This window comes from Trichoplax adhaerens, genomic scaffold (assembly GCF_000150275.1).
Source record: "Trichoplax adhaerens TRIADscaffold_30 genomic scaffold, whole genome shotgun sequence".
NCBI lineage: Eukaryota > Metazoa > Placozoa > Uniplacotomia > Trichoplacea > Trichoplacidae > Trichoplax > Trichoplax adhaerens.
Genome location: NW_002060970.1, coordinates 359,965 through 383,358, shown reverse-complemented (window position 1 = coordinate 383,358; position 23,394 = coordinate 359,965). Strand labels below are relative to the sequence as shown.

General features: G+C 35.6%; 5 protein-coding genes across 5 annotated transcripts; 3 read left to right on the top strand and 2 right to left on the bottom strand.

The window, feature by feature from the left end:
- Window positions 1-1,822: 1,822 nt before the first annotated feature.
- On the top strand, window positions 1,823-4,348 carry TRIADDRAFT_51125 (uncharacterized protein; the record flags this gene model as incomplete). The annotated part of the gene is made up of 13 exons (XM_002117814.1): window positions 1,823-1,876; window positions 1,950-2,041; window positions 2,158-2,266; window positions 2,370-2,548; window positions 2,720-2,792; window positions 2,928-2,970; window positions 3,070-3,152; window positions 3,257-3,307; window positions 3,379-3,447; window positions 3,525-3,570; window positions 3,822-3,883; window positions 3,968-4,147; window positions 4,244-4,348. 13 exons carry the CDS (start codon window positions 1,823-1,825, stop codon window positions 4,346-4,348), a joined length of 1,146 nt encoding a protein of 381 aa, XP_002117850.1.
- Window positions 4,349-5,745: 1,397 nt separating this feature from the next.
- TRIADDRAFT_13460 (uncharacterized protein) lies at window positions 5,746-6,660 on the top strand (the record flags this gene model as incomplete). Its single annotated transcript, XM_002117813.1, has 1 exon — window positions 5,746-6,660. A coding segment is annotated over one exon (915 nt), but the record flags the coding sequence as incomplete, so codon positions are not given.
- Window positions 6,661-7,446: 786 nt separating this feature from the next.
- On the bottom strand, window positions 7,447-9,717 carry TRIADDRAFT_61874 (uncharacterized protein; the record flags this gene model as incomplete). The annotated part of the gene is made up of 2 exons (XM_002117798.1): window positions 7,447-7,576; window positions 8,717-9,717. 2 exons carry the CDS (start codon window positions 9,715-9,717, stop codon window positions 7,447-7,449), a joined length of 1,131 nt encoding a protein of 376 aa, XP_002117834.1.
- Window positions 9,718-13,520: 3,803 nt separating this feature from the next.
- TRIADDRAFT_61873 (uncharacterized protein) lies at window positions 13,521-16,635 on the bottom strand (the record flags this gene model as incomplete). The annotated part of the gene is made up of 4 exons (XM_002117797.1): window positions 13,521-14,498; window positions 14,796-14,944; window positions 15,260-15,497; window positions 16,633-16,635. 4 exons carry the CDS (start codon window positions 16,633-16,635, stop codon window positions 13,521-13,523), a joined length of 1,368 nt encoding a protein of 455 aa, XP_002117833.1.
- A 2,757-nt stretch (window positions 16,636-19,392) lies between these two features.
- Window positions 19,393-22,594, top strand: TRIADDRAFT_61872 (uncharacterized protein; the record flags this gene model as incomplete). The annotated part of the gene is made up of 11 exons (XM_002117812.1): window positions 19,393-19,830; window positions 20,304-20,379; window positions 20,567-20,649; window positions 20,745-20,934; window positions 21,215-21,330; window positions 21,471-21,548; window positions 21,636-21,729; window positions 21,840-21,915; window positions 22,120-22,180; window positions 22,310-22,378; window positions 22,535-22,594. 11 exons carry the CDS (start codon window positions 19,393-19,395, stop codon window positions 22,592-22,594), a joined length of 1,341 nt encoding a protein of 446 aa, XP_002117848.1.
- Window positions 22,595-23,394: the final 800 nt, after the last annotated feature.

Genomic DNA, 23,394 nt, shown 5'->3' with positions numbered 1-23,394 from the left:
AAATAGACAGAGTTCTGATACACTGACCACAAGCAAACGGCTTGAACTTCACTCCAACGATCTTTCAAACTTGTCTTGTCTTTCACCCTAACCGAACCTTTCACACACGACACACATGACACAACGGACTGCGGTCATCTCGCTTTCAAGTCAACACCCTCGATTGACATCATCACCTTGACTACCACCTGTTGAAGGATACCCTACCCTCATCCCTTACGACCGTAGCCAACACCACTTGAAGAACGCAATCGACTAGCTCAATCATCCGCCATTAGCTGGTCCATTTCCATCAAGATTCATCCATTATCGACTAGCAAACCATTGATTCTATTCCTAAAGTCATGACAGCATTGGTAAGGTATTTTTTATAGCGATGATGATGATGATGATTGATTCCATGACATAGATCATGAGAATGGTAGCAGATCAGCATCAATCGTCTTTCAAAACGTAGGCATGGACAATGGGTCAGGGTTGCCTCTCTCCAACTAGATAGATAAAATCAGACATCATTTTGTACATTTTCCTTACTGCTATTAGTATACAGAGGATGCAAGTGATTCTCTTTACAACCACCTATAGTATCAACAGAAATGATTGATTTCAATCGACACATTGTTCATACTTTGATCAATTGAAATCAATGTTTATATCAACACGTAGGAGGATCCCACGTTGGAGCGCCATTTCAAGGGCCATCGAGATACCGTAACTTGCATCGATTTTAATCCAAATATGAAGCAACTTGGTAAGTCCAACTATCGTTCTGCCTTATCAATCGAACTAACGCAATATCGAGTAGACAAATCGATACTTATTTCTGACAATGGAGTCAGTGGTGAAGCTTCAGTACAATCGTATACCAAATACAGTATAGCCTAGTCTAGTGAATACTTGAATAGGAGTAGTCAAACTCTTCGTTCATAAAGTATACAGTCAATGATTTACTGTATTAGATCATCGGAAACAGTGTTCATCATCGATATTCCTAATGCTTTGCTTAATAATATCCAAATGGTAGATTGTCCTTGATGCACTGTTATTGATATGCCATTAATCAACTATCTGAGCAACATAGTATGACGATCAGATTATGTATATGAGTGTCCTAGGCTTTCCACAGTACTTTTTGCAAGCTGTAGAATGTTTACAATGTTGATCATCGATATTCCCAATGCTTTGCTTAATAATATCCAAATAGTAGATTGTCCTGGATGCACTGGTATTGATATGCCATTGATCAACTATCTGAGCAACACAGTATGACGATCAGATTATGTATATCAGTATCCTAGGCTTTCCACAGTACTTTTTGCAAACTGTAGATGTGCCCAATGTTTACTCAAGTCTCATCCACCGGTTAATTATTTTTTATCCTTTATACTATAATTTTGCAAAGTTAAAAGGATGTACGCGTAGACTCCATCACTGTACATGAGATTGAAATCGATAGTCAAGAAATTACCATAGATAGATATTAGTTTCAAAAATTCTAGCTTAAATGAGTGTAACTTAAGTTTCTGTTTAGAAAGTACGGCTTGATTGCTATAATACTTTTATACGACATCTATATTATAAATAAGATCGTCCTACAAATGCATATGCTAAAAATTACTATTGAATCGTAAATACATACTCAAATAGATTCCACTTGCTTAGATATGCTCTAATGTTAAAAGACTTGGCATAGCAGTAAACGTAAATCGACTGTAGATCTTATTCCTAGAGGAAACTGAAGTTCCTTGCTAGTGTTTACTGATCTATCCTATTGAAAATAATTTACCTGATAATAGCAACCGGCTCGATGGACTCAAGTCTAATGATATGGAATTTCAAGGCACATACCAGAGCATACCGATTCATTGGTCACAAGGTAAATCGGTAGTATACTTTGATACAAATACAATCCAAATATTGAATAAATTCTCGACTTATTCTTTTAACAGGACGCTGTTATGCACGTTCAATTTTCCCCGTCAGGCCATTTAGTTGCGTCTGCTTCTCGAGATAAAACTGTCCGCTTGTGGATACCCAGCGTGTAAGAAACTTATTTCATCAATGCAAACCTGCCTTGATAATCTATAGATTACATCACCTAGCTGATATTCGCTAAGCATTACTAACAGCACTCTTATCTCTTTGAAACATTCATAGAAAAGGGGAATCAACTGTGTTTAAAGCTCATACTGGGACTGTCAGATGTGTCGATTTTTCAAATGATGGTCAGTCCTTACTAACCGCATCTGATGATAAAACAATAAAGGTATTGACGTAAACTTGATGTGCAAAGCATGGACACAAATTAAAGTCCTTATCTAATGACTTGTGCCCTTGCATTCTATCAATCCAATTAAAATTCATCATAGCTATGGACTGTACATCGCCAAAAATTTCAATTTACTCTCAATGCACATCTCAACTGGGTCAGACGAGCTAGATTTTCACCCGACGGTAGACTTATCGTGTCTGGTAGTGATGATAAGACGGTCAAGTTATGGGATAGATCCAGTAAAGAATGTATTCACACTTTCTATGAGCATTCTGGGTAATTCAATCATTCTTACTTAATTATTAGAACAAAAATTATAAAGATCAGCTTACCTTTTTATTGCCATCTTTAATTGACATTAGTAAAGCAATACATTTGAAGACTTCTTTTCGTAAACACGCTATATTGACTTGCTTCTATTATTGACATACCTGACTAATAATCTAGAATGGTTAATGATGTTGCTTTTCATCCCAATGGAACTTGTATTGCAGCGGCAGGAACGGACAATACTGTTAAGGTAATTTCTTACTTGTATCTTTCACTGAAATGTGTCACACTGTTTAAACTGAGGTATTAATCGTGTTGTATAAGTAGTCATGTAGTCATGCTTAATAGTGAATTTGCACTTTCATTTCTCATCAAATTTTATCAGATATGGGACATTAGAATCAATAAACTTCTTCAGCATTACCAAAGTGAGTATATTTATGCATTGCTAGTTTGACGATGAAACATTAACCCTGTGTTATTCGATCATGACGAATGTAATCAAACTATTCCTTACCTAAAATTAGTCCATTCCAATGCTATAAACAGCATTTCTTTCCATCCTTCCGGCAACTTCTTAATTACTTCATCAAGTGATACCACACTGAAGGTAATTTCTATGTCTCGATACTTGTAGGGCCTGCTGCTAAGATTCTATTCTACAAACGCAATCAATAACATATATTTATGCTTATTTTTGTCTTCTTTTGTAAGATACTCGATTTGCTAGAAGGGCGACTATTTTATACGTTGCACGGCCATCAGGTAACATTCTAAATCGATAATGTAAACTGTATATGAAATATTATGATGAATTAAACAACCTATTATGGTAGGGCCCTGCTACAGCGGTAACATTCTCACCGACAGGAGAATACTTTGCGTCTGGCGGTGCTGATGAGCAGGTATGATGCTTAGCACATGTAATTGTGATATTTTACAGTTGAGGTTCTTATTTTTAACTTTAATGATCGGATTATAGGTGATGGTATGGAAGACAAATTTCGATACGGTTGATTACAGTGAATGTAAGTAGCAATGATCATTACCGCACGTGTATATCCAATACTATACAAAATTACATGTGGTTCATCGGTAAGAATCTTATGATATTACAGTAGCAAGTATCCACGGTAAACAATCATCAAACGTTCAACCAAAAAAGACTTTTAGACCCCCTACTCAGGTTCGTGCATTTCTAATGTAATTAGATTTTTACCATTTGAACTCACACTGATGCTAAAATTATCACAGCTGGATGTTAAAAGAACTCCCAAAGATCTATCTGATCGTCCGCCAGAAGTTACCGATGTAGCTCCTGCAATGTTTTCTATTCCGAAGGTAAGATAATGCTGTCGTAAGAAATTTTCTTAATTGCTAACATTTCTGCAGATGTTTAAAAATGTTCATTTCAAATTATTGTAGAAGTCAAGTAAGATCGATACTCTCATGGCCGATCACGGATATCTGGAAAAGGAGGCTGCTACTGAAGATGTTACAGCCGCAAATGGTGCTGAAACTAGTCCATTAGAACCGCGTGATATCCCACCACAGTTATCGCGAACTTTAGAACATATTGTCAGCCAATTAGATGTACTAACACAGGTAATTAAATTTCTTAAGAAGGGAATCTTAATAGCTAAGTATCGTTAACACATTATCTATTGCATCTAAAATAAAAACCACCACTTCATTTTTTAGACTGTTTCTATTTTAGAGCAACGGCTAACAATGACCGAAGACAAGCTTAGGGAGTGTCTCGATAATCAGCAAAAAATTACGTTACAAATTAAACCTAATGATTAACTTAGTATTATGTTGTCAATTATATCCTCTTGTAGTTAAAATTTTAATTTTAATCCTTTCGAATTGGAAACGATGTAATGCCAAAATATTGAGCGTGTAGCCTATCACGAAATTTAAATCTTATCGCGTATTCTTGCGTTTCCATGTGAATAGTAATATACTCATTAGCGCTTAATTATCTCATTGTAAATATTTATGCCAAATAACTAGGATATTAGCAATTACTAATTTTTTACACTTTTATATACATTATAATGTTGATTTAAAGTTGATCATGAATATATGCTTTGCCGCATCTTGTGCGCGATTCTTTCTTACTTTTCAGTTCCATTATAATCCACTATTGGACTCTGGTACTGTACTACGGATATTTTAGTAAATAGATAGCATCAACGTTACACTATAACTGAACGCTATTACTATTTTTCAAGATTAGTAGCCGTGATGTTGAACACCTTATACTGGCTGACCAACGCTTATATTAGCGTTTGGAGATATTTAATCTGTAAATAAAGCGTTCTGTTGTCGAATTTTGAAATTGTTATGCTTTCGGCCAAAAATGTATTGGACAGATAGTTGAAAGTAAATAATTCGATCGCAATTGCCCAGTATTTTCTGATTCGCCTTCCTTAGAAGTTGTTAATAAATATCTAATTAGCTAGGTGAAATAACATATTAGGTATATTTGTATACCTTTCTGCTTTATTTAATTGGTAGTAATTCCTTTAATATTTCATTAAAGTCACCCTATACCTGCAGCTAATTATATTAATTAGTCATAGCTGTATCGGTAAAAGCTTGTGATCGTATCTTTAGAGTACATCCTAATATTAAAGACGATTGCATCTCGTTCATCGATTCGACAGTAGTACTTTAGTTTACTGTAAAGAAGACAGGTTTTGAACAGATCGACATCTTCAGATTGCGAAATAAGCAATAGCACCAAATGATCAAGGCTACCTAAAAACACGACGGTGTTAAATCTCACATTTGACACCTACCAGATATAAAAGTAATAACAGTACAGTAACCGAAATAGATTGCGAATTCTCTCTGGAAAAGATTATATACTTCATTCATCTTAGCTAAACCGTATATAATTTCTCTTTCCTTCAGTAGAATTGATAATGGCTTTCACTACAAATTCATTGATCGTACTTGCTTTTGCAGTCAGTTTTGCTGCAGGTAAAATTAAAATTAAAATAGTCCATTTATTAATTTCAAACTAATTTCTTTATAATTATGCAATCGCTTTTTTAGCATCGTCTTACGCAAAGCTACCGGAATATTGCGGTCATCATCAGCATCGATGTCTATCTGGAAAGTGTATCGATATAACTCTAGTTTGCGATAACGTCAAAGATTGTAAAGATGGATCTGATGAGCAAACATGTCAATGCCCCGATGAACGATTTGGACTTTTCTGCCGAGAGAAATGTTTCTGCTCAAATAATGCAACATGTCATGCAATCACTGGAAACTGTACTTGCCTTCCAGGATGGATCGGCCCGCGTTGTAATCTACCTTGTCCAATTGGACATTATGGTCGACACTGTGCAGAAGTATGCAGCTGTAGCAGTAATGGTCTTTGCGATCATATCACTGGTGAATGCAGATGCAATGAAGGTTGGACAGGTCCTCGATGCGAAAAGCCATGCTCCGCTTCCATTGCAAGATCATTTGGCTTGTCATGCAGATCCATTTGTAACTGTGCCAATAATGCAAGCTGCGATTCTATCTCTGGTTATTGCCAATGTGATTCCATTCTTGGCTATACTGGTGAATTTTGCGAGCAACCATGTAAAGAAGGACATTGGGGACCAAATTGTAATTCTACCTGTTTCGATTGCAGACATGGATCTCATTGTGATCGATTTACTGGTCGATGTATCTGCACTCCAGGCTACATTGGGCCTAAATGTGAGCAACGTTGCCCACGCGGTCGTTGGGGACTTGACTGCTCGCAGAAATGCAACTGTCAAAATGATGGCCAATGTAATCACATTGATGGCAAATGTATCTGTCTGCCAGGCCAAGTAGGTGGTCAATGTGAACGCTCATGTGGTGAGGACCGATTTGGCATCGATTGCTTTTCACAATGTCAATGTGAACCAGCTCTTGGCGATCACTGTGATATTGCTACTGGCCGTTGTCGATGTCGAGCAGGTTTTACTGGAGAAAAATGTGATCAGCCTTGTTCTAATGATAAATTTGGGCCCAATTGCCAATACGATTGTCGATGTAAATTTGGTGTTTGTAATAAGGAAACAGGCGCTTGCGATTGCCAGTATGGATGGTATGGACCAACATGTTCTATGAAAAGAGAGATACAGCGAATATTTCTGTACAAGCCACTCCCGAAAGTTTCCTTCTTGCCTAAGAAAGGGTCCTATTAAGCAGTATGATATGTGATCCAGATACTAAAGTATATGTAATTAATGACGGTTTAAACTTACTAAAAGGAATGATTAAATTAATACTGTGAATTTGTGATTTTGCTAGCTGGATGTTAAAATTCGTATGATAAGCTTTACATCTCATTTGATTCTATCAATGACAGGAGAAACTATATCCAATCCTAGCTTATGATAATTGAATTATGTTCATTCAAATACTCTGCAACTATATTGTAGGTTGTAATTTACTCGCGAGCAAATTCATAAATAAAGAAAATTGATTAAAAATACGAATTATTTATTGACGTGTTAGTCTAAAATGAGGCGACCATTTTTTAAATCTGTAAACTTAAAACTGTAAGCAAAATATTGAAAAATGGTGACATGCAGTCCATGTCGATAAATTTTGAAAAACATGCCAAAATATCTATGGCACTAGTTATTACCTGATGCTAAAACCTTTACAGATTGAGGGGGTATTTATGATAACATTTGCTTAGTGCTAACTATAATACGTAAGCACTGGCATCAAGCAGATGTTAAGGTTTGCAAATATACATCAATGTAATTGCGAATACTTAGCTCATGTTTATTATTCTTTCATTAAATAGCGGAAACTTTCTTCGTTCAAACATTTAGTTTTTTTAAAATATAATTTATTGTGCGCTGTCATGATGGTAGTTCAAATAAGGCCCTTATCCGTCAAAGCCGTCTTATGAAGTAACTAGTCATCTCTGATAAATTATGCAGTGCCAATAAACTCCTTATAAAGAACAGGTTTTTCATTTCTATACAGGCGTTCAATTTTACAGCACAATTACATCCTATTATTCTGTAATAGCAATTAATGATAAAAAAGTAAATCAGCAGAATTCTTAATTTTGAGATGTCATAACTTATTAACCTATACCTGTAATATATTAGGCGAACATGATTCTTATAATAAACCAAACCATCCAAAAGCAACTAGTTTACCAATGCAACATATTGAGCAACAGATTACAAAATAAAATAACAGAAACGCACATCTTATATACATTACAAATTTGGTAGATTTACTACATCAAACACAAAGCTTGTCAATAAGCTGATAACTAGCGCAGCTATAGAACATCAATATATAATAAAATGTCAGAATTGATCAATAGGAACAAATGTAATCCGCTGACTAACTTACCAATATAAAATTTCATGCATACGCATGGCATACATTGAACTAGAAACATATGTAAATCTGCCTCATACAGGAGGGCGATGACGTTGAGCAATGCTTAATACACTACAATACTTGCTGTTATAATGATCGGACTTTCGTCCAGGAAATAAAATACTAAATAGAAGGCCTATCCAATACTGTAATATTGTCAGCATGTTTCTAATACTGCAGTAAGTTTGGTTGAAAGCAAATATATTCTCCAAATTAATAGGATCTTAAATAAATAGATAGTCTGCAATAACTTACGACCCTCCTGATAAGTAATCTAGTATATTGGCCGTTTGCCTTCTACTAAAACTAGATAGCCGGAGTGTATGAGTATCAAAGTAGGATCGTTCTGGTCTTAAGCATCGCAAATGATAATATTTGTTGTTATTGCCATGTAAGGATGAAGCCGTCCATCGAATAGCTCCAACAGTAATAACTTGTCCGCACTTGTTGCAATTAGTCCGGGATGTCGGTGAATAACGGAGATGTAGAATAACATGACTTGGTATAATATCGAATGTTACAGCACCAGTTTCGTACATAACAAAGGGATCATTATTTATTGTCGCATTTCCTGAACTAATGTCTTCGTCGTTCTCATTATCAAAGTCAACTTCAAAGTCTTCGTCATCGGTGTCGCTATAGTCATCATCATCATCATCATCATCATCATCATCATCATCATCATCATCGTCATCGTCATCGTCATCGTCATCGTCATCGTCATCTTCATCGTCATCGTCTTCTTCATCATCTTCATCGTCTAACTCGTATTCTTCCTGTCGTCTCGCTATTGGCCTTTTATGTGCATTCTCTTTGCCAGAAAGAGACTTTAAATTAAACTTAGAGACGTCGTTCCAACGGGATTTCCAATCTGCTAGTTCACCTTCATTTAAAAATTTTTCCGCCATAACTGCAATAGCATTATCAACGACTTTTTCCGCTACTAGTTGAGATAGACGAGAACGCTTTCGACATGTTGGACATGTAGAATGATTAGATAGCCAAGTATAAATACATTCTTTGCAAAAACTGTGAGAACAAGGCAATAAATGGGCAGCAACTAAAAGTGATTGGCATATACTACAAGTAAATTCTTCACCAATTTTACTAAAATTTTCCTCGTTATGTGATTGTTTTTCATTATTATTATCATCTTGTTTCTTCTGGCTATCTAATGAGGTATTTTCACAGACAAAATCAATCAAATCCGACAAAGAATCTTGGTTATAGTTACTGCTCTCTTTCTCTAGTGACTTCTTTTCTGTTGAGGTTGATGAATCCTGGCTATTGGCGCGTTTACGTTTGGAATGCATAACTGTTTGCGCTTGTTCTCCAACGTATTGATCAATATCATCATCAACAAGATGTACAGTAGGGCTATCAACAGTACAACTAGCTTCGCCTAATGTATATTGGCAAAATCGATAGACCAATTCTGATAGAGTAGATTGCACTTCTTGGCCAACCACAGCACCATTTCCCGCACCACCAAAAACGATAATGTCTCCATGAGATAAATTGCAACTCTTGATACATTTACTATTGACCAACAGTCCATTTAAGCCATGATTTTCAATGCTGAAGTAGCCACTTTCGTTTCGAGTGATTGTGGCATGAAGTCGACTAATTAATAATGAATGATTTGAATTAATGACCACATCAACCATCTCAGCTTGCCTTCCTAATCTTGTTTTTCCTTTAAGTATAATCTTTTCAGGAATGAGGTGATGCTTTGGTCGTTGCGAAGCAGGCATTAACGTCAGCATGATTCTATGTGCATTACATATGTAGGTAGCAAATGCAATAATAGGTAGGTAGACATAACATACAATTCTACATTCCAAGAGACGAGTAGCTTGCTAACAACCTATCCCGCAGCCAGATGGGCTGACCATTGCCCTAATCATGTAAAATACTAAATACGATCACTTGACTTGAGCTATTAATACGAGAAGATTTATTGCGCAGTTCTTGACTTAGTCAAACAAAATGTACTTTGTTTACCAATGTAGCAAAATCTCTACAGTTAAAAAGTACTGAGAACTAAAGCGAAATTGTTTAACGTTCCCTTTAGCCAAGTTAACCCACCAATAAACGGATTAAGCTGACCCCAGATCAATTTATTCCTTACGCAAGTTTGAAATAATTCACTCTAATTTACCAGCCTAGCCAATCCAAAAAAATCTCTGCGAGGAACTAAACTGAAATTGTTACAAGTTCCCTCAATTCAACTCCAACCTACGAGTAAACTGATCTAGATTCAGTTATTCCTTGATTTAATAACTCTTTTTTATATATCTTTAGAGATTTGGCTAGCACAGAAGATTAATTCAATCCTTTAACCTAGACCTAACCTGAAGAAACCCACAATGTCCACTGATCTAGCTAATCCATAAAACCTCTGCTGTTGAAGTTGCTGAAAATTTAATTGAACTTGTTGTCACTTGTCTCCTTCAATTCTAACCTACAAATAAGCTGGTTCAAATCAATCGATTCCCTGATTCAATAACTATCGACTGTATCTATTTTAAAACTGTGCTTGGTTTGCTGACCTAGTCAACAATGGTCATTCCACAATGATCACAACTAAGAATGAAACTAAAGATGGACTATGATGCTCATTTTCAAGTTAATCCTCACTTACACGTTTGCATCAATCCAATATTAACTTTTTTTCTTGATTCTTTAACTAACCAATCTAGTAGGAACTCTCTCTGTGCAGATTTTAGTCAGCAACTTTGCTAAGAATATCTCGCCACTAGCTGATTTCCAATGCAAACTCGATCCTCCTTTTCTGCTCACGAATAGCTTGCAATGGTGTCCAAATCGATCCAAATTCAGCTTATTCCTTGCCTCTTGCACTCCTTGAACCGTCCAGTAAAGGTTACTTTAGATTTATGCGGCCACTATGTTGAATTCCGTTCGTTACAACAGATGAAAGTCCAAACTAGCAGCTAGAAACTCCTTTTTAGATGGTGTTGGCAATGATTTTCTGCTGCTGCTTGGATACTATGTCCGTTACATAGGAACGCTATTGGCGGCAGTTTACAGCCGATTTTCATACACATTCCAATTGTTGGCCATACGTAGTTTGTACGGTACCCAATGAGCATAGTACAACATACGGTATTGTCATCCAATGCTAATGCATTGTATTGTGTGTATATGATGATTTTCGACACATGACTCAAGGCACTAACTACGAACTGAAACAGTATATAATGCATGTATCGAGTATTTACGCTACATAGTAGTGATCTAAAATTAGGCGAAAATGGTTCAAATTCATCAATTTAATTAATTGCTGAATGATTGCAAATTACAATTTTAACTTAATACAGTTAGTTAGACTTGAAGAGAGTGAATGCTAATTGCAGCTGTATCTTTTTTTTTTCAGTATAAAGTTTCTATATAGTGATACAGATCAAAAAATACTGATGGGAGCAGTTCTTGATATGTTTATAGTGTTGCCTATCATGATCATCCACACATAAAATCTTGTGGAAAGTGTTGCATGCGCTGCTTGAAGTATAGAGACTAAGAGTTTGTTTGTACATAGTGATACAAATCGAAAAATTCTGAAGGGAGCAATGCTGAATATGTTTAAAGTATTGCCTATCATGATCATCCACACATAAAACCTAGTGGAAAGTGTTGCATGCGCTGCTTGAGGTATAGAGATTAGAAACTAAGAGTTTGTTTGTACATAGTGATACAAATCGAAAAATTCTGAAGGGAGCAATTCTTGATATGTTTATAGTGTTGCCTATCACGATCATCCTCATATAAAATCTAGTGGAAAGTGTTGCACGCGCTGCTTGAGGTATAGAGATTAGAAACTAAGAGTTTGTTTGTACATAGTGATACAAATCGAAAAATTCTGAAGGGAGCAATGCTGAATATGTTTAAAGTATTGCCTATCATGATCATCCACACATAAAACCTAGTGGAAAGTGTTGCACGCGCTGCTTGAGGTATAGAGATTAGAAACTAAGAGTTTGTTTGTACATAGTGATACAAATCGAAAAATTCTAATGGGAGCAATTCTTGATATGTTTATAGTGTTGCCTATCACGATCATCCTCATATAAAATCTAGTGGAAAGTGTTGCATGCGCTGCTTGAGGTATAGAGATTAGAAACTAAGAGTTTGTTTGTACATAGTGATACAAATCGAAAAATTCTGATGGGAGCAATGCTGAATATGTTTAAAGTATTGCCTATCATGATCATCCACACATAAAACCTAGTGGAAAGTGTTGCATGCGCTGCTTGAGGTATAGAGATTAGAAACTAAGAGTTTGTTTGTACATAGTGATACAAATCGAAAAATTCTGATGGGAGCAATGCTGAATATGTTTATAGCGTTGCCTATCATGATCATCCACACATAAAACGTAATGGAAAAGTGTTGCATGCGCTGCTAAAGGTATAGAGAATAAGAGTTTGGTTGTACTGATATAAAATATCAAAAGCTCCATGATTTAGAATATAGTATTGGTATATGCATATGCTGTACACTTATATCACCATTTAGAATATCGATTAATATAATACATCAAAGTTTTTGCAGATCCTAACGGATAAATTGGTATACTCATCAATCAATTTAATTTATTTACTACTAGATATATTTGAATTGAAACACTCCGATTGAGCAAATAAATTTTGAAAATTTTTCCTTAAAGAAGCGATTTATTTCTATTTATCAATCAAAGCGTACGTAAATATCGCTGCTTGCATCAATATCCTATTTTAGTACTTACTATCAGTTAGTGAAATCAACCAGAGTTAATCGACTAATTATTTACCAAAGCGAGTTGTGGAAAAAAGTGCAATGGTGAAGACACTTACACTATCTTAGCAACAATCACTAATACGATTGCAGCTATCTTCCTGTGTACGTGTAAACAGGATTTAAATCGATTTACGGCATAGTTAAAAGACGCTCTAAGTAACGTTATGCAATCGTTTATTTTAGCATGGCCTCATCATTAAACCGCTCTGATTTCAATTGTTTCATTCATGCTATACGAGTATCTAAACTTTCAAAAAGTATCCCTAACTTTAAAAGTCTATAGGATAAATATCATCAAAGATACGCCAGTAGTATAATGATCGTAGATTTAAACAAATCTAGGGTGCAAAAGCATGTAAAATGGAACCTACGAATATACTCAAGAAAGACTGCAGTATCTGTCGACAATACAAATATCGATTGCTATATCCCGTGGATATCGCAGTTAGCAGGTTTAATTAAGTAATAAAGACGAGTACTACAACATACTATAGAATGATCATTTTACACAATAGGTAGATTAAACGTGGAACTATATAAAACAATGGCAAGAAAATATATCTATCAAATATATTTTAAAAGATGTTTTAGTTGTAATATCAGAACCAATTAATTATGGGGGAAACTTTTGTATCAATACGAATGATATCCGAACATATAACTTACAACGCATAGAATTGAGATATCGTTCATAACATTAATTGCTACAGCACTAGAATAATTATAATCGATGATCAACGACCACATAACTTAAATTAAAAGTAGTTATCAACTAGTATTCATGATCATATTGTGAATCTTCATCGACACTTTCAATGCCGATTTCTTCATAGTCTTTCTCTAGTGCTGCCAAATCTTCTCGAGCTTCTGTAAATTCTCCTTCTTCCATTCCTTCGCCAACATACCAGTGAACAAACGCTCGTTTAGCAAACATAAGGTCAAATTTATGATTAAGACACGACCAAGCTTCAGCAATAGCAGTATTGTTAGAAAGCATACAAACGGCACGGGAAATTTGGGCCAAATCACTTCCAGGAACTGTAGTAGGAGGTTGATAATTGATACCAATTTTAAATCCAGTTGGACACCAATCAACAAACTGAATATGTTTTTTCGATTTCATATTAACAATAGCAGCATTAACGTCCTTTGGAACAACGTCGCCACGATATAATAGGCAACAAGCAATATACTTTCCAAGGCGAGGATTACATTTTACCATCAAATTACTGGTATGAAAACAGCTCTCAGTAATTTCCTGAATGCTTAATCTCTCATGATAGGCTCTTTCTGGTGATATAATAGGTGCATAGGAGACAAGTGGAAAGTGGATTCGAGGATAGGGAACTAAATTAGTTTCAAATTCTTTCAAGTCAACATTTAGTGCTCCTTCAAATCGTAACGATGCTGACATGGATGATATAATTTGGCATATTAGTCGATTAAGACTAGTATACGTTGGAAGATCCTTATCTAACTTCTTCATGCATATATCATAAATGGCTTCATTATCCATGAGAAAAACAACATCAGAATTATCGAAGCAGCTATGTGTTGTTAAGACAGCGTTATAGGGTTCAACAACAGACGTAGAAACACGCGGCGAGGGTGATACAGCGTACTGTAGTTTAGTACATTTACCATAATCAGCAGTAATTCTTTCAAGAATAAGGCTAGATAAACCTGAGCCAGTCCCACCACTTAAGGAGTTGAATAATACGAAGCCTTGTAATGCACTACATTGATCACACTATAAATTTGAAATTAATTGGGATAAATTGTAATTAGTAACTCAACCGCTAATTAGTCGAGGATTCAAAGCGAAAATCGATTCAATTTCGAATTACTCATAAAATTTTCTATCAGCGTAAGGCTATTGCGGATAATAATTTTTACTAGTCGTACAGTACATCATTTTGCATTAATAGTTATTGCAATTACAAACAAACGCTAACATGACTAAAGTACTTTTATGCATAGCCAATCTATCAAACTACACATTGATTATACTATAAATTACACCAATATGGTAGCGACAAAAAATTACCACTTTGCGGATCCTATCCATAAAAACGTCGATAATTTCACCTCCAATTGTGTAATGGCCTCGTGCATAATTGTTAGCAGCATCTTCTTTTCCGGTTAACATTTGATCGGGATGAAACAACTGTTTGTAAGGACCAGTTCGGATTTCATCTGTAATTAATGCATGAAGATCAATCATTCCATTTGTGTTACGAGCAAAACACAACGCAATAGTCTGTACCGTAAGTGATTCATTTAACATTTAGTATGACAGTCAAAAGTTAGCAACATCACGATACAGTAGCCGAAAGAAAGAGTTAGGAACTTCCGTGGTTATTAATCAATTTTATGTATGTGCACACTAAATGATTGAACACCCATCCCTGTTTACGGAATATGTCACTTGTAGACAACAGTTTCATGATGTAACTAAAGCCACAGTATATGATTCATTCTATCTGGTTTGTGCATTGGAAAAATTCTTACCTATAACAGTTGGTTCCAGATCAACAAAAACCGCCCTAGGGACATACCGTCCTCGACCCGTTTCGTTAAAGAATGTGCTAAAGGATTCACCCGAAAACCAGTGTTTGTGCTGTTTATTGGTCGTTCCCTCACAGCGCTGACCATTAGGTAGAATTCCATGTTCTAAGCAATACAATTCCCAACAAGCATTACCAATTTGTACACCAGCTTGACCAATATGAATGGAGACAATCTCGCGCTATAAACCACAAGAAAAGACGTACCGATCATGTTAAAAATTATTTATCCATTTAATTAAGTCAAAATCACACTAATTTATTATTTAAGTTATCAAGTTGAATACTACAGCATTTTGTTAAGATGAAAAATAATCGTTGTTTTATCTAAACAAAGTATACGAGCGCACAACCGAACAGCTATCCAATTTAACATTACCCAATTTTAAAGATTAGACACAACTATCCTTGTCTATTGATTAAGTATAGTATTCAAATTAAATGTCATATCGTATTGTAATTGTGAGATATTTTAATTAAGCATCGTGTAATTTATTAGGTATGCATTACAGGTAAGGGCAAACGCATATACTAATAGAATTGCTATCCTACTTGGAAATGGATCACGGGGAAATAGAAGTGTCGCGCTCTATGCCCAGTGGCAAAGAACGGAAATGGGATTGGGGCAATACGGTAAATAACAAGGTTACAAAATATATTATTTGGCTATTATACACTATAATGTGATTTCTATTTCATGAAATGTTTCGGGGCATCACAGGCTGAGTTATTAACAATAGAGGACGGCGCCTTCTAAATTCAATTGATAGTATTGCGGATAGAAAATGCTAGATGTGTTGGGTATTTGTATCACAAGACCTGTGCGCGATGACAAGTGGATATGGAAGACCGCTATCATATTGCAAATCATTGGAACTCATACAAAGATGATTGTACACTGACTACTTGTAGAAGATGACCGATTTTAAGCGCGATAAGGTAGATTAATTTTGAGAACTACGTCGATTAGCCATGCAATGTAAATTGATATCATCGAGTTGGACGAGTGAAGGTGGAGAAATTGAATATCTACAGAATTATTTCTTGACTGTGACACCATTGCATGCCATTGGTTTCATCGATTAGTCCTTGGACGGGTAGTTGGAGATGGTATCCATGAAAAGTCTGCAACCTGGCGTCATTTAATAACGATTTAGCATCCATTGATCTTCTTTAATATCCAGTAGCGTTAGTATGGCGATAGCAAGAACTACTAGTTTGAATGTGGAATTAACGGCGGTATAGCAGTATTCAAAGATCTGGATGGGTAGGTCGATATCAATTGTATTTTTTAATACCTATAGTATAAAATCTTACCATTTTTGCTAGCTGCTGTACTCGTTGGCAGTTTCACAGGGTGAATGCCAATCTTATGATTGAATTTTAACCAATATTGCAATAGTAATTTTGGGGGGGTTTAACTCTTCCTTAATGTTCGTTTAATCGAGCTCTCGATACAAGCTGCACTACTTTATACCGTCTTTCGTCTGCCTTGTATCAATTGCAAGCCTAGTACTTGTATCTTCTACTGATTCGTATAGGCACAATACTGATGTTTGGAAAGGATTTTCGATCTTATAATTCTTTCATCCTCAGTCCTGTTGGCGCGCTATGATGAAGTTTTGCTGATTACTACGTCGGCTGCCGATGAAACATGTGTTTACGATTAGAAGCTAGCACTGCCACAATTAGACTGCAACTGGCGATGCACAGTATAACTTTTGTGCCTCGATATCCCACATCAACCTGGCCGCTGATTGCTATGGAATGGGTAACTAGACCCCATTGGCATTTCATCTCCTCCTCCTTTTTGATTGCATCATATGGTGGCAATCAATCAATGTTGTCAGCAGTGGGCGGATAGATTTTGCAACATTTTAAAATCAGATTGTATGAATGTTGAATGATGGATGATACCTTGTAATTCATGTCTACAAGATGAAAAGTGTTGAAAGAGCTCATGACAGCTGGTGCCCCATCGTCAGCTCCATAGACTATGAATGGACTATGAGCGTGTAAATTAATTTCCACCACTGTTCTGGTGCAGTAATGTGCCAGTTGGCTTTTATAGTAAGCAATATCAAGACTTGTGGTTTCCAGGTTCAAGATTGTTATCCATAAGCTAAAATAAAAGCTTAGGGTTTATCAATCAGTATTTATCCATCACTATTGTCATGATACGCTCCTACTTGTTGATCTACCCAATGTTACCCTCTGTTAAGATCTTGGCATTCTTACGCCATTTAGATTAGCATTCAGTACTAATACGGCAGCAAATTATCGTGGAGAAATAAGTCGAGCGTAAAAATGCTTTACTTGAAAGGGAATCATCACTTTGAGCCATGGACTGTAGGCACTGTACTGTATTTTTCTAGAAGTCCAATCAAATTGGTCCATCCATAATTGGCAATCATGTCCAACTCGAATACCCAAGGATTTTATTCCCTCGATATTATCAACTTTCAATATCATGCATATGCACCGATATCTCATATTGTCGAAGGGCGTCCAAGAAAAGAAAAAACCATAGCTTGAGATGCTTAAGTAGTTGATTACTTTTTCAACTCCACTTCATCCACTATCCTGAGTAGATGTACTTTTGTGGAAAATAAGCTTCATCATCATCTTTTCCATGGTGTAATGTGCAACCCTCGATATTATCAACTTTCAATATCATGCATATCACCGAAATCTCAAACTGTCGATGTGCGTCCAAGAAAAGACAAAACCATAGCTTGAGTTACTTAAGTCGTTGATTACTTTTTCAACTCTACTTCATCCACTATCCTGAGTAGATGTACTTTTGTGGAAAATAAGCTTCATCATCATCTTTTCCATGGTGTAATGTGCAACCCTCAATATTATCAACTTTCAATATCATGCATATCACCGAAATCTCAAACTGTCGATGTGCGTCCAAGAAAAGACAAAACCATAGCTTGAGTTACTTAAGTCGTTGATTACTTTTTCAACTCTACTTCATCCACTATCCTGAGTGGATGTACTTTTGTGGAAAATAAGCTTCATCGTCATCTTTTCCATCGTGTTATGTGCAATATCCCCCGCGTTTACCGCGATATTATTGTACCCTTATACCGTACACTAGAGACCGTTTATGTGTACCGTATAGCGTAAGCAAAGATTGACTGGTTCGACTTGTACAAGTATTGACTGTAACGATTGATGGTAGACTTGTAGTATCATCCATTTTGCTCGATAGAAACAGGCATGGACTTCTAGAAATAGAACTTGTTCTTCTAGTAGTCTATGAAGCAGTTCATTTTATCATCTCTTGCATTTGCACTATTGATCTTGCTAGCGATTTTGCTATCACGATACCTAAAATGAACCATTTTTGTGGGATAATCAATCCATCCGTAGCAATCTTTCTACGTCCGTCTGTCCGCGAGGGTGTGTACAGTGCACAGTACAAAGCACTTTTTGAAGTTTGAATTGTACTGTACTGTACACTGTACAGTGCCGCACTAGAGTGATTTGTACTGTAGATTCTCAACATTTCCAGTACAGTACAGTACTGTACTGTCGACATTTTCCATTTTGACTACTGTAAATGTTTAGAAACGTCTCACATGTTTGAGACGTTTCACTATACTGTACAGTACAAATCACTGTAATGCGGTACAGTACATACACTACTGTACACTGTACAGTACTGTAGTTTCTTCCCTTTACCTTAGTACGCATGACCGAATTGTTCTTCACCATGCTGCCAGTGACGTCACTGGCATGCTGAAAGCCTATACTGTACAGTGTATAGTACTGCAGGACTTGAAAATTGCTCCACGGCCATGCGCACCATTGGCGTTCGTCGACCTACCCTTTAATCATTCTTCTAGATCTATATAGGCAAAGGCACACTTTGATACGCTGATACCATCAGAATCTCCACATGGACCCAAGTTGGCCAGTGCAAGCCAGCAGCTTTTGGACTAATCTGGCGTAGAGCCATCCAGTTCATCATGTCATAAATCAAGCTACCCATTCCAACGTTAATCTTATCGTATCTATTGAAAGCATACAGATTGTAACTTCTTGATGACTTGTAGGAAAGGCGTCATGAACATTTTAAACCGGAGATGGTATGGGCTAATGAGCCGAATGCAAAGGCAATACTCTATCGATGGCAAGCCATCATCATATCAATTCAAAGCACTGTCGACATTTTTTACCCATTATTCCAATGATCATGCTTTAGCCAATAAGGAATACGATCATATCAATTTATCCCAATCACTGGGTATTCGTAAAAGTAAGGAAAAGTATAGTAGTCCTCAAAGATTTCTTGCTGAGGTCATCCGTAATCGGACGGCCAATATTATGCAAGCATGTCAGTTGAGTCAAGAAGACGCTAGCCAAATTGCCTGTTTATATTCACCACTTTTTGCATTCAATGATCAAGCCATGGACATGATTCGTTTTCTATCAAAGTATGACTGCAATATTAAGACCATTGTAGCGCAGCACCCAGTTATATTGGGTTTAGACGTTAAACAGGTCAGTGCTGCTGCTGCTGCTAAATCCAGTTCCACTATTAGAATTAGAATTGACCAATTTTGAATCATAGCAAGAATGAATAACGACGAGCATTGCACAATAAACCTCCCAGTTTGATGTTGTTGTTAATCAGTCACACTACTACGCGTATACTGGCTAATTAGCCAGACAGTAGTTTTAGTTACATCGTTGTCCTATTCTATCAATTGCTTATAATTTTCTTATGCTGTCCATTGCTGAATCTCAGCCCAATGGTAACCCAACTGGAGGCTATTGTGTTTTACGGAATGTGAAGATAAATGTTGTTGTAGCGAAGATACCTCTATGCAGTATTGTTAGTTACATCACCTTTCTATCCTATCGAGTGCTCAACATTTTGCAAGCTGTCTGTGAAAACTGTAAATAGAAGCAAGGTTGTAATTTAGATGTAGTCGATTGCTGTCGGCTAACATAGTGTGTTTCTTTTTTTCCAGTGTGAAGCCAAGATTGACAAATTACGTAGTACGATCTCAGATCAACATTTCGATCCAGTACAATTAAATTTATTGGGTAAGTGGATTTAGGATAGCTGTACTTTCAAAGCATAGTAATGTACAGATAACTTACAAACTGTGCTTACCTCAGTCATTTCTTACTGCTGAAACTACATGTTACTAACGTGCTGCATGTGATACAAATTTCCTCTATTCCTTTTTAAACGATAAAATACACTAATGCCAATCATTTGATCTGCAAGTTGGAGAAATTATAACCAAAAATCCAACCATACTTGCTTTATCCATAGATAACTTTACGTCAGCACTGTTATCTAAATTTGCTGTAAGTATATACCATGTGTGATAGGGAAATATCAAATAATTGCACCATTTTAATAAAGTGTAACTTAAATATCGGATATCAATATTATTATTCAGCATTATGATTTAAAATCAACTTGGATATTAAAAGAAATGATGAATGGTGGTAGTGAATCAATTCTCAATCACTTTCCAACGTCTGAAACAAATCCCGATAACGTTAAGAAAATTGTCCGTTTTTTCTACGAAATAAATGTTATGCCGGAGGCAGTGCTAAATACTGCGCCTGCCGTCTTCAATTTATCATGTAAGTTTACTTCTTTCAAGTACCGTATATTACATGCGTATATCAGCATATAAATCTGCAGTTGATAATAGTGACCCAGACTTAAAATGATATCTAGCCAGCTAAACAATTTTGCCATAAATACTCGTATATTGTAACCATTTCTGTAAAGTGCTAGTTTTGAAAAGTCCACTACCAGTTAGATGAAATGATAGAAATAGACTAAGCAAAGTGACGGCATTCATTTATTTGCCCATATCACCGACATGCTTCTAACTGTACATTTGCTTTCACTATCCAGATGACAGAATAAATGCCATTTACCTGAAGTTTACTTCAAAACCGTTGTATTTTAAAAATAAAGATGTAAAAAATTTATTTGAGAATCACGGATTAGTCTTATCAAATCTCGATTTAGTAAGTATTGCTATTCTACTACAAACTTTAGTGCAAATTCGCCAACACCAGAAGCGACAATAATTAATCATAAATAGATATAATTAATATTTGCTACCATTGATTTTCTGATCGGATATACGTATATATATACTCTATAGGATTTTATTGAAGATCAGTACCTACGATTGGTTGAACTTATCAGTCATCGACGTGATGAAAATTTGGTTTATTTAATGGTAAATTGTGCCTCATATTAGCTAATATATAATCTTTCTTTATATGGATCAGAATTTTTACCCGTATTATATTCATTGTATATGTAGATTGCTAAAATGCCCGAGTTCTTGTTACACGAATCTGATACGCGGCCTAGAGTGAACTTTCTTCAATCTTTTGGTTTTACGCTAGAAAATATATGTAAGTTATATTATCTGAATATTCGCATTCCCTTGGAAGTAATCTATGTTTAGATCAACTTTCATTACTAAAGGCTTTTGTAACTCTCTATCTTTCGCTATAATCCATAGCAACTTTGTATACAAAATTGTACAGATCGAAAACCTTAAGTCTCCCCATTGAAGAGAATTTAAAACCTATTCTGAGGTAAAACTATATTCTGTCTATGCAAAAGGGATGTAATACAATATTTATTCTTATTTAACTGGTATCATTTTAGCTGTTTACTAGGTTATAACGATATTACAATAACGGACATTTTGAAATCACCAAAGTATTATTTTATATTATATCTGCGTACTCAAACTTCAACTCGATACTAATCCCATACTACTCACGACCACTTTACAGAATTTTATCAACGGCTCATCGTAGAGTTAAAATTAGAGTCGAATTTCTGCGAGCTAGGAATGTAAGTCGAATTCTATTTCTTTTCATTACAAAGTATATTTCTGTCCTAAGGCACTGTGTCGACTGCTGTTAGTATCTTAATATGATTACAATGTAAGTGCTTAAGAAATTGGATAATTTATCATTGCAGCCGCAAATTTTAATTAACGAAGATTTAAGATTATTAGTCAACTGTTCTAATAATGCCTTTATGGAAATGGTAAGTGGACTGATGGGAATTTGATTATTAGGAAATTAGCAAGCATATTGCTTTTTACGACATATATGCATTTCTACAGGATATAAGCGTATTGTCGTTTCATTCAGAATTCTGATTGCAATGTAATTGAAACAACCTTTATTATTGTTCCTACAGTGCCGATTTAGTGATGAAGAAATTGCCGAATATAATAGTCTATTTGATAATTCTCAATGATGCCGGTGTATGAAAAGAAACGATAGGCTGTACTTGTCCGTTATTTACAAGCTGTAGTATTTCTTTACTCTGACGAATTATATCTTGCTTTGTATGAAATGTTAGTTTATATTAACATAATTTTTTACCTGCTGTAGTACTTTTACACGCTAATGAATCATATCCTGGTATTTTTATGATTTAACTGTTTAATTACGTTAAATTATTTTGTATTTATCGATTAAGAGTGATTTGGAATAGAAGCTACAATTTATTGCTGTTTCATTCATAACAACTACAGTAAAATGAAAGTTCCAATTGCACTGTATTTATTCCTGGGATTGTTCTTTTGCAATAGGCATTTACAGTACGGTATATCGGCAGTTCTCTAAGTAACTCGATACACTTTTGATTGAAAGAGTGCTGCGTCTGGGTATAATTTAAAATTAACCTAAAGACATCAATATCACTACAGTATTCCTCTTTCTATAATATAATTGACAAGCATCATGTCCTTACTCAATTGATTCACAGTTTTTCATACGCTTATGGATTAATGAGCAGAATTATACGATTCATGCAGTCTAGGATACTTTAATATTTTATACCAGAGTTTTGCATTCAATGCGTACAGCTTCATGCATATCACTAATAACTATGATAGTAAAGTACCATCAGTACCAACCCCAATGTTTGAATAAGTAGTACTGCAACACTACATTCGTTTATAAAAAAACATTGATAGCTTTCATAACAATTACCCGGTGCAATTAAGAAGTATCCATTCTACATTTTCGCTACCTCAATCCGAACCACAACGT